The sequence below is a fragment of the Verticillium alfalfae genome, genomic scaffold (assembly GCF_000150825.1).
Source record: "Verticillium alfalfae VaMs.102 supercont1.6 genomic scaffold, whole genome shotgun sequence".
Lineage (NCBI taxonomy): Eukaryota > Fungi > Ascomycota > Sordariomycetes > Glomerellales > Plectosphaerellaceae > Verticillium > Verticillium alfalfae.
In genome coordinates, this window is record NW_003315033.1 from 798,184 (window position 1) to 809,082 (window position 10,899).

General features: G+C 46.8%; 4 protein-coding genes across 4 annotated transcripts in view; all 4 read left to right on the plus strand.

Moving 5' to 3' along the window:
- Positions 1–192, plus strand: part of VDBG_05339 (conserved hypothetical protein) — a gene marked incomplete at both ends in the record, with an annotated part of 2,997 nt that extends 2,805 nt beyond the window's left edge. The window contains one exon of the mRNA XM_003004180.1: positions 92–192. Coding sequence (XP_003004226.1) covers positions 92–192 — 101 coding nt within the window. The remainder of the gene's footprint in view (positions 1–91) is intronic.
- Positions 193–903: 711 nt separating this feature from the next.
- Positions 904–1,617, plus strand: VDBG_05340 (predicted protein; the record flags this gene model as incomplete). Its single annotated transcript, XM_003004181.1, has 1 exon — positions 904–1,617. One exon carries the CDS (start codon positions 904–906, stop codon positions 1,615–1,617), a length of 714 nt encoding a protein of 237 aa, XP_003004227.1.
- Positions 1,618–5,109: 3,492 nt separating this feature from the next.
- VDBG_05341 (predicted protein) lies at positions 5,110–6,467 on the plus strand (the record flags this gene model as incomplete). Its single annotated transcript, XM_003004182.1, has 2 exons — positions 5,110–5,304; positions 5,535–6,467. The coding sequence occupies 2 exons, from the start codon at positions 5,110–5,112 to the stop codon at positions 6,465–6,467; spliced, it is 1,128 nt and encodes a 375-aa protein (XP_003004228.1).
- Positions 6,468–7,580: 1,113 nt separating this feature from the next.
- On the plus strand, positions 7,581–10,193 carry VDBG_05342 (ferric reductase transmembrane component 4; the record flags this gene model as incomplete). The annotated part of the gene is made up of 6 exons (XM_003004183.1): positions 7,581–7,803; positions 7,874–8,186; positions 8,291–8,804; positions 8,859–8,941; positions 9,006–9,087; positions 9,228–10,193. The coding sequence occupies 6 exons, from the start codon at positions 7,581–7,583 to the stop codon at positions 10,191–10,193; spliced, it is 2,181 nt and encodes a 726-aa protein (XP_003004229.1).
- Positions 10,194–10,899: the final 706 nt, after the last annotated feature.

The window sequence follows — 10,899 nt, forward strand, 5'->3', positions numbered from 1 at the left end:
GACGATGAAGCAGGAGAGAAGAATTCCAGGAGGATATTCGGGTAAGCACACTCCAACTACGTAGATTTTGGTCGTGATGGAAGCTAACAAGTCGCGCAGGAGGAGCAAGCGAAGAGACGAAGGCTCGAAGAAGAACTCCAGAAGCTACGCAAGGCGATCGGCCCTGGCAAGAGCCCTCTCAGCCCGAGATAGCGTCTCAGTACCTAAAGCTCTCGCCGCGTTGCTCATCCGTCCAAGTCGATGCGCATGTGCTGTACTACGACCAAACCTGTATACGAGATTTTCTTTGGATATATACTAGTTCTCTTGGGGTCCTCCGCTTTTTTCTTCTTCTGGCTGGTTGGGAATCTTGCATAGCGGGAGGGGGTTCGGAAAGGTTGAGCCACTGGTGAGTGTTCTCTTCTGGTGCCTGCTCTGGATTTTGTATCATGAGTGAAGATGTAGATCAGATGGGTTGGGGATGATGGGTCATGAATAAGGTTGAACGTGCTCGTCGTTTACAAATGTGATGACTATGGTCTCTTGTTTCAAGTCCGGGAGGCCTCATCCGTGGAAATCCAATGAATGGCCAGGGAAGAGGGAAGAGCATATGACTGAACGTCGGCTATTAAGCATCTGTTCCATTGGGCGAGCGTTCTCGTGCATGGCTCAGCCTGACCTGGCGTGGATAAAAAGCGAACGAGCCACATCACTCCTCGTTCTGCATTTTGTTTCCACATCCTACAAGGTCGCCTCGACAGAAAGCGTTATCGACCGATGATGTTTCGAGTACTCTACGACCTGGTGTACGAATCTCAACGCTACACCTTCCAAACACAGCTCCGATCCCACACTTGCTCTAGTTCGTAGGTACTTGACCAGCCCTACACATTGCTCAGCCAGGCTCTGACTATTGCGCATAATATGGCAGAACCAATCGGGCTCGGTGCCAGTGTGCTCGCCTTCGTTACCTTGACTCTCAAGTCCGCCAAGACGATTCACGACGTTCTCTCTGCGGTCAAAGAAGCTCCGGATAGCGTACGCCGCCTCACGAGCGAGGTGATCTTTATGCAGTCTATCCTCAGGCGGTTGTCAAACTTCACAAACCTGCAAATCCAAACCATCCCAGTGTCTGATGCTGAAGCCCTCGAGAATGTCTTGAAAGTATGCTTTGATGATATATCGCACATCTCTGAACGCCTTCAAGATTTCGTCGTATTTCCCAAGACAAATAATTGTCAGCGTGCTTTGAAATGGGTCCGCGCTGCTTATAACGAGACGGATATGGTTCGCTTGACAAATATGCTGAGGGGGCACGCATACAAGCTCCAACTATACCTGACCATTATGCAAAACGAAACAGCGGCTGCCGAGTCAGCTAGTCGAATGGCAGAAGCGGCAGTTCAGGCCATGCGAGGTGATCAGCACACTGCCTCTTTGACCCAGATCATAGGGTTGCTCACGGACATGCACCCCCTGACAACGTGTGCTGACCAGAGCGAAATCGTCGAAAGACTCGCGAGGCTTGCAATGGAGGATACGAGAACAGTCGAAGTCGATGACTACGAAAGCATCGTCGCCGACGTGCAAGTTTCTGAAGGCCAGCTTGGACGAGAAGATGCCGCTGCAAGAGGATGAAGAGAACACTTCGTGGCGAAAGGCGCTTGCTCCTGGCGAGTTTTCCCGGGATGTTAGGCGCTTTCAGAAGATATTCGCTTCGGCTTCGCGTCTCAGTATCAACAGTGTGTTTCACGATACTACATTCATAGAGCTCATAAAATCGACACACGGCAAATGCTCGCTTTCTAGTCAGGAGCAGCACTGCCGCCCGACTAAATAAGTCAAATATAGGGGGTATATTTAACTATTTAAACCGCCGATGCTAGTAGATTTAACTATTTAGTCGTATTTATAAGTATTTAATTCGATTTAACGTCGAAATAAAGCTCTCGCGATAGTCTAGCCCTACGTATTAGCTAGGTTCCGTAGTATTAAGCCCCTTAGCTACTCTATAGGCCGAAATACTACTCGCCTAATATAATAGCACCCCGACGAAGCTGATTATTAATATACTATAGCTTCTCGAGGGTCTCTAAGGCTATCCTTATCCTCTATAAAATTAAAGTTAGCTTCGAGAAGCTAAATACCCTCTTATAGTCTACCGATATTACTAATACTACGAAGATATTAAGGGCGAACTTATTAACTATAGGGTAGGTCTCCCGTTAATTAATCTACTATATAATAAGATCCTTAATATCTAGAGCCTCCGAGAGATTAAAGCGAAGATAGACGTTAAATTCTAAATCGGCTATTAATATTCTTTAACGCTTACTATATATTTAATTATTAAAGCTTATAATTAATATCGTAGCTTATAAAGAATATAAGATTTCGAAGTCTCCTAGCTCTTAACTAGGAGACGGGGTATTAGATAGAGGGGACTAACGATATTAACGATCCTATTACTAATATACGCCTTCTCGTATTTTATAAACCTACGCTAACTACTTAGGGTTTACCTATTATACCTTAAGCTATTAAATTCTAAGTTTAGGGTATAGAATTACGGTAACTATATATAGTAAGGATTCGCTAAGCTTTATATAATACTTATTAAGCTTCTATTAAGTATTAATAATTAAGAGGCGGAAATATTAGCGTAAATCTTCTAATAGAGCCTCGAAGTATTAAAGAACTTCTATATATTTAGGACGGATATAATCGAGGAGGGTTTAGCTAAATAGAGGAGATTTAAAGCGTTAATTCCGAAATCGACGATTACGCTTTAGTAGGACCTATTATAAATAGCTTATCTACTATTAACTATTCTAGTTTAAGTTATTAAAGAAAGCCTTCTAATCCTCTATCCTCTTAAGAATAAATTCTATTCTAATAAGAATCTCCTATAAAGCTCTATAGCTCTTTTATTTAGCTTATCCTTATATTCGTATCGTCTATCGATAGAGGGGTTTAAGTATAATTTAAATCTCTATTAAGAGATACTAGTCTTCTAGTAAAAGATAGTTAACTAGAGGAATTTACTTATAGGGATCGGCCTTAAGTTAATTCTTAGCGAGGAAGTATTAAATATCGCTTTTCTTCTAAAGAGTACGTTTAATTATAAGATACGTTAAATTCTACTATATCTTATTATTAAGGATAAGCTAGAGTTCCTTAGAAAACTATTAATAAAGGAGAATCTCTTCTTTACTAAGATCCTCCTCTACTATAAAATACTTAAAGTATTCGCTATATTAAAGCGAGGATTTAACCTATTTAATAATATTATAAAGCTTTCTAATAAGGCCCTTCTTCTATTAATATTATAGGATATTATTAAGATCTTCTACTTCTTTAAAGGATTAAGATTCCTATTTAAATACTTTACTATCCTCTCTATAGAAGAATATATAGCCGATTAAGTTAAAGATATAGCTAAAGTAATATATCCGCTATTTAATAACGTCTTTAGGGCTTAATAAAGGATTAAAGGACTAGAAGAGCTCCTAGCTATAAATATCGTTTATTATAGTATTATTAGATATTAGAATACCTAAGTAGTTAATAAGATCCTAGTCCCGGATAATCTTAAGAAGGATATTCGCTATATTCCTACTTATATAAGTATTCGTCTACTCTCTAAAAGAGAGGAGGTATTATTATTATTTTTTAGCTTAATTAATAAAATAAATAAATATTATAAAGATAGTAAGACGATTTAAAGAGGTCTAATAATTATATATAATATATATATTCGAGGTTAAATATTATAGCTCTACTTATATCTATTTCTTCTTCTATATAAATAATATATAAAGCTTTATTCTTATATTTATTTAGCTTTAAAGAAAGCTCTTAAAGATATTAAGATTTAAGCTTTATATTAATTATTATAAGAAAAGATTATTAAAAATATCGAAAGCTTAATTTATCGTAATAATAAAGCTAAAAGTAAACTCTTTAAAAGTATTTATTTAGTTCTTCGAGATAGTAAAAGGGCGAATATAAAAGGGTTTTATTAAAGGTATATCTAATAAACTTAAAGAGCTATACTCTTTAGAGGATCCTTCGAATATTCTATACTTCTTCCTTAAATAGCTAATTATAGAGGTCGTTACGGAGGCTCTAAATAACGTTAGTTCCTCTCGCCTCTTATCGCAACGATAGTATATCTAGAAGCTCTCTCCTAGCGTATTCGTAGATCCTACGAGCTCTATTATAAAGGTACTATAATCTCTAATCTAGCTTATACGCCCTCTTAAGCCCTTCTTAGATACTAGGGAGTCGAGAGTGAAGCGACGCCTACGCTACGTCGTAATCGGGAGCTCGGAGTCGCTTAGAGGGAGGGAAGTTAATTTAACGAACTAAGCGAGGATTAAGGAGGTCGGACGTACTCTAAATAAAGTAAGGGATATATCGACGATAATAGAAGTATTAGTAATAGTTTAAGGGCTATAGGAGCTCTTTTAATAATAATATAAGTAGGTTAATTAAATAGGAGTCGAGTAACGTTAATAGAAGTATTTACGCTTACGCCTACGCTTATGCGAATTCTAACTTAAAGAATCTCGCTTTCTTAAAGAAGCTAATCCTAAACTCTATAATACTAGGTTAATAGAACTATTTCTTAAAAAGGTACTTATAGCCTAATTAATAAAATCTCTAGATATATATCTAGAGATAACGGGTTCGAATCCCGTTCTAGGCGTTTATATTTCCGATCGTAAACTACTATTTACGACTAGGAACTTAAAGTTTCGTTTTTTAGGGGTACTAGGGTCGGAATATATATATATTCCGACCTTATATAGATATTTAGCTATTTAGTAAATCTAAACTATAATATAGGCTTATATTTAGCTATTTAGTAGGATCTATAGGGGCTATTTATTTTACTATTTAACTATTTGATTTAAGCGTATTTAGTTGGGCGGCAGCGCTAGTCAGGAGTATACACAAACTATCAACCTCAAAGGCGGCGCAATATCTCTCTCCTTCTTGACAACCAAGAGTCGGTCCTCAGACTTTACTTCCGAAACCTCCCCAGTAACAAATAGGTTGAGCTACACAAGCTTCAACGCACGCCTCACTTTCCGACCACATCGTACGCGGTGCGTCATCACAGCAATGGTGTCAATGATTCGCGCACCTAAATTCGACGCGTCCTTGCCTCCACGAATAGTAGTCAGCCCGATTATTCCCAGCAGTTCGCTCGTCTTCAAATTAGTTCGAAAGGGCCGCCTGGGTCAGCTCAAGTCACTGTTGGCCAGTGGCCAGGCCAGCGTCCGGTCCCAGGACGAGGATGGTCGTACTTTACTACATGTGGGTATCATGTCTGCTTTGACTTTCGAGTCTTGATTAAATCCAAGTATTCGATGCGACGTGGAGCGAAGGACCTCGCAGTTTTACGATTCCTCATTGACTGTGAACTCGATATCAACGCTACTCCAACGGGGTACGGATACGGATACGCGTAAGACTGATTACTTAGACTCCCAAAGTCTAGATGTCTAACACTTACAAGTTCTCCCCTCTACTCATTGCTTGCCCAGCTCTCCCGCGAAACGGCTCGAGACGTCGTCTACGCCAATGCCAAGCTTCTGCTAGAAGCAGGCGCGGACCCATTCTTAGTACAAGACTCCTCTATGAGCCCCGTCAGGATGGCAATACGAAGTGGTAGAAGTGACATTCTTAGCAACATGGCGACCAACTGGGGCTATTTTCCCACAGATCAGGCTGAAACTGATGGGCGCGGATTACTGGAGTTCGCTTTCAGTTTCAACTCGTTGCCGATTGGAAACTGGGTTGAACAGCAGTGTTGCCCACACATTGACATTGAGATGCTGGCCCCTATCCTTGACATGGGCGTTTCTGTCCACGATAGCTACCCCTTTCGCCTCGGGGGGAGCTGCTTGCATCTTGCGGTCCAGTATGTAGCCTTCTGGGGAAGCAACGTTGAGCGTGACGCGATCATCTATTTAGTCCGACAGGGTGCGGACGTGCGTGCCAAATCCGACGCCGGCTTCAGTGTGACGGACATTGCAAACGTTTCGACGAGGACCAGGATGGCGGGAAGCTATACTCGGGACCTCTGGGATGTCGTGCTGGTCGCGTGCGGGTATGACCCCCATGCCTTTCCCAGAAACCATCCTTATCGCCCGCGATGGAGAACTGGGTGGAGACTTGATCCGAAAGAATGCTACGGCATGAGCGATCTTCAGAGGTTGTGGAAAGGCATGGAGGATCGTTGCCCGTACTCATTTTGCTCTGGGTGCCCATCGTCGGGAATCGATTACGACCATGAGCTGCAGCACATCTTACAAGAAAAAAAGAGTCCTTGGGTGGGCGAGCGTCAGAAGGCGCTGGCGAAGTCACGGCACAGGAGGGAGTCTAGTGTCAAGCTGTACTTTACAGAAACACCGTCGAGACCTTCCACAGGGTCCGCAGGCAATGAGAATATAGGTAGGGGATCGGAATATGTCTGAATTCTGGCCCTCCGTAGCTAAGAGGCCCCCCCGTAGTCTATATATATATACGTATCTCGTAGCCCTCATCCCCTGACCGGCCCCCTGCTTGACGACTCCAGACTCCACATGGTCGCCTGATAGCTAGTCAGGGGCTAAGGCTTCGAGAGTGCGTATATAAGGACCATGGAGGGCTACAAGCCCTCAGAACTCATATGTTTTCGAATCCCATACGGCGAAGATGAAGAACAGCCGTGACTTTGTCGAAGCCTGGCGATGAGCCCTTACGACCGAACTCGCCTCCCCCCTAAGCAGAGTGACAGGTGCGCATTTAGCCAACTTTCTAGCTTTATATATACGATGCTGCAGGGAGCTGGCATGTACTCTACCGCTTCAAGTTCTGCCCCCTCTGTCAATTTGTCGCCGCCTGGAGGTAGCCGCACACCCAATTACTCCGGGGCCGCACAACACCTCTCCGCAGGTCACTACACGCAACGCTGGTGAGCTAGATGGAGTCAAGATTGGGTTGGGCTTTAGCGCAAGGCCAGACGATCTGGCGTGGGTGGTGGGGTCATGCGACGTGGAATGCCGCCGGACGGGCGTTTTGGGAGAATGCATGGCGTCCACACGGACCAAGGGTCCCGGTCGGGTCCGGCGGTTCACATTGGCAATTGCCCATGGTGGCTGCGACGCTGCACGACCAGAGTGCCCTCTCTCTGTCTTATTACCACCAAGGGTGCGGGTGCGCCCACGGCGGCGGGGGGGGGAAACTTGCTCAAACGGACTCACGCCGGTTCTAGGCCCGCGACAGAGCTGCCTCAGCTTCCCAGCCCTCAAACCCTGGTGTCTTTTTCATGCTTATTCCACATGACTTTGGTCATCTTGTACCATTTGTGCTGAGTGCCATTGGTTAGAGAGGTGGTGAGCAGAATACCACAATGGTCTCGGCAAGTTTCCAACACAATGCTGATGTGTCGTAGTACCTCGAGGTATAAAGTCCCAGGAGGGTTCTCTTCGGCAAGGGGTCAGGATCCCGGTTGTTTGGTTCTCTCATGCACCTTCATTCATTGGGACTTGAGCGTTTTTTTCACGTGGCTATCGAGATCTCATCTGGAACATACTGAATCCTAGAATATGGTCTCACTTCGCTCAGCCCTCGGTCTGGCCGTTTGGCTGACCGCCGCTCATGCCCAGAGTTCTGGCCGGGCCGGACATGGCATGATTGGTCTTGGCATCCCCATGTACGAGCCCGCGTGCGCTCATGCCTGCCGTGGAGGCAGTCCCCGGGCCGCCATCGACTGCGGCAACGGCGAGGAACATGCTGCAGGCCACCACGGAGGTGTAGCTGTGACACCAGGTACGATGCCATGGAAGAGCACCGACCAATGACTTGAAGCATCCCTAGGCCGCAGCTAACATGTGGCCAGAATGCATGGCCACCAGCGAGCCGTGGCTGAAGACAGTGGCATACTGCATCTACCAGCATTGCAAGGACATCGACAACTCGACGCTCGAGCGGTACTGGCAGACTGAGCTGATCAGCAGGCACGATGAGCCTCAAGCAAAGTGGTCGTACCAAGAGTCTTTGCACCACGTCCTCGAAGGCGATGTTCCTACTAAGGTGTTGGAGGAAGACGGCGTTCTCAACAGAACAGTCCTCGTCGATGAAGAGTCTTATATCGCCACGGCGAATGGAAACACCGGTTTTGGCAACACCGAAAGGTGGCACGTCAACTTCAAGTAAGCTTTCTGTGGTTCTCCCCATATACTCAGCCATATTGGGTAGCCGTACGAGCCAAGGTAAAGTTGATAAAGAAGGCCTCGCTGACTCTTAATGTCACTAGCCTTATTGTTCTCCTCACTGGTGCCGGAATCCCCATTCTCTGCTCGCTCCTGAGGTTTGTTCCGTTTCCCGAGTCCGTCGTCAGCAAATTCTACGCCTACATCATCGAGCCCCCTGTCCTCGGCTCTAGTCATAATGTCCCTGTACTCAAGAACTTGGCCATTGTTCCCACAAGAGGGCAGGCCCTGTTCCTTGTGTACATCTCTGTCATCAACATTATCGGGTCCTTCGTCATGCTCGACCAAAAGTCGCCCAACTCGTGGTGGGGAAGCAAGCAGGAAGAGTTCTTGTCTCTGTATTCCAACCGCGTGGGCATGCTATCATTTGCAAACCTTCCGCTGCTCATTCTCTACGCTGGCCGGAACAACATCCTCCTGTGGATCACCAATTGGTCGCACTCAACATTCCTGCTCCTCCATCGCTGGGTTGCCTTTATCTGCATGCTGGAGGCTGTTCTACACTCGGCTGTGTACCTTGATGTTCACGTGCGAATTTACAAGGATCATACTGAGATTGTAAGTTGCCCATAATGAAAACTCGACCATGCTGGAAACTGATAATTCTTGAAGGCTTCGGTGGAGTACTGGTACTGGGGTATCATCGCGACGCTTGCGTTGGTCCTCATTATCCCGTTCTCGGTTCTTCCTCTTCGGTACGTCAACCTTCGAGGGACAGCCCAGCGCGGCCTGACGAGGGACTCATTCTGACGTGAAAAGCCAACGGCTGTATGAATTCTTCCACGCCGCTCATATTGTTCTTGCCATCATAACTATTGTTGGATGCTGGTATCACATCATCGTAAGCTTCCCCACGCTCTCCACAGAACAAGCTTTGATCACCAGCTAACACGGATTTAGTGGCGATACGAGCGACAGTGGGGATATGTAAGTCTACTAATATTCAGAACCACGTAAATGTTGATGCTGACGTTATCTCAGGAAGCTTGGGTGCTCATGGCTATCGGCATCTGGGTCTTTGACTGGTTCGTGCGTGTTGTCCGCATCGTGCAGAACGGCGTCAAGACGGCATATGTGACCAAGATTGACGATGACTATCTTCGAGTCGATATTCCAGGCCTCGATTCGCACGGCCATGTTTATCTGTACTTCCCCACACTCAATTGGCGCTTGTGGGAAAGCCACCCGTTCTCCGTCATTGGCAACAGCAACCTCGGCTCCGGATCTGCCGTAACCAACACTGGTGAAATCTCTCCTCAGGATTCTGAAAAGGTCTCGCCAAATGTTCACGACGGACCCGTGGATGCTTCGTCTTCATCAGCCTCGTCTCGGGCCTCGGTGCGCCACGGCCCCGCCGGAACGACACTCTACATCCGGCTGCAGACGGGCACAACCTCGTCCCTCGCTCAAAAGGCCGGCTCCGCCATCGGTGTTCCTGTGTTGGTTGAGTCGAGCTATGGCAGCGAGTCGCTCTACCCCGGTGACGGCCACGCCCAACCATCTACCGCGTATCCCAACCTCATTACCATCGCCGGTGGCGTCGGCATCACTGCCGTTCTTCCCGTCTTGAGCAATGCCCAGTCCCTGAATGCCCCGCTCGGTACCAAGAAACTCTTCTGGGGCGTCCGCGCCAGCTCAACCGGGCTTGTCACCTCGGTCCAGAGCATCATCGCCTCGTCGAGTGTGTCCGCCGAAGAAAAGTTGACGCCTGTCCCTGGTCGCAATCTGACGAGGTGGGGCGACGTTGACGTCGAGGTTACTGTGGGAGAGAGGTTCAACTTCCGGGCGTTGCTGGAGGCGGAGCTCAGCGGGCAGGCTGCCAAGGTTGGCACGACGGTCATGGTCTGCGGACCGGCGGGCATGGCTGACGAAGTGAGGAATGTCGTCACTGCGTTGGGTCGGCACGGGGCTGTTGTCCGCTATGTCGAGGAGGCATTTGCTTGGTGATGGTGTGCTTTGGAGGTTGTTTCACGAATCAAGATGCTTCGGAAATCGCTTGTGCTGTATTTGTCAGATGTGCCAAGAACATGTTCACGTCATGCTCGACTCGAGGGATACCTATGTTGTTTACTCGATCCAGAACTATCCCCAGTCATGGCGTGATCTGACTTTGGCACTCTTCGCCGATACGAATCGCTGTTAATTTGAAACAAACCAGTTGTCGTGCGTGAAGGTTCAGCTCTGGAGCAAATCTTGGCCAGACACCTTCACTCACGTTAAATACATGATACTCTTCCATGAACACATCCACTCATTGCCGCTGCCCAGAGTGCCACATCAGGGTTGTTCTGACTTCAGGCAACATCTTTGTACGAGGGTGTATCCTAATAGCGTGGGAACTTTTTGGCAAGGCTTCTGTTTGTAACGCAGGCTTCATCTCCGTGCTGAACATGAAGCTCACATACTCACATGATGGTCTCTATGTTGTTCGAGTCATGATCAGTTTCTTAATTTGCCTTGGAGGGCTCGGCCGTCTTAGAGTTGCCAGACTCCAGACCCGAGGTTCCAGGTCCTCTTGGCTTCGGCCGACTCGGAGTTGCGGATCGGGCACTCAGCCTCATCGGTGGGTGCAATCAGTGATCGGCTCCGGCACCCGTTGATGGAAGGAGCGCTCTCTGCATGGCGAAGCCCAAAGTGATGAAGTATAGCGGAC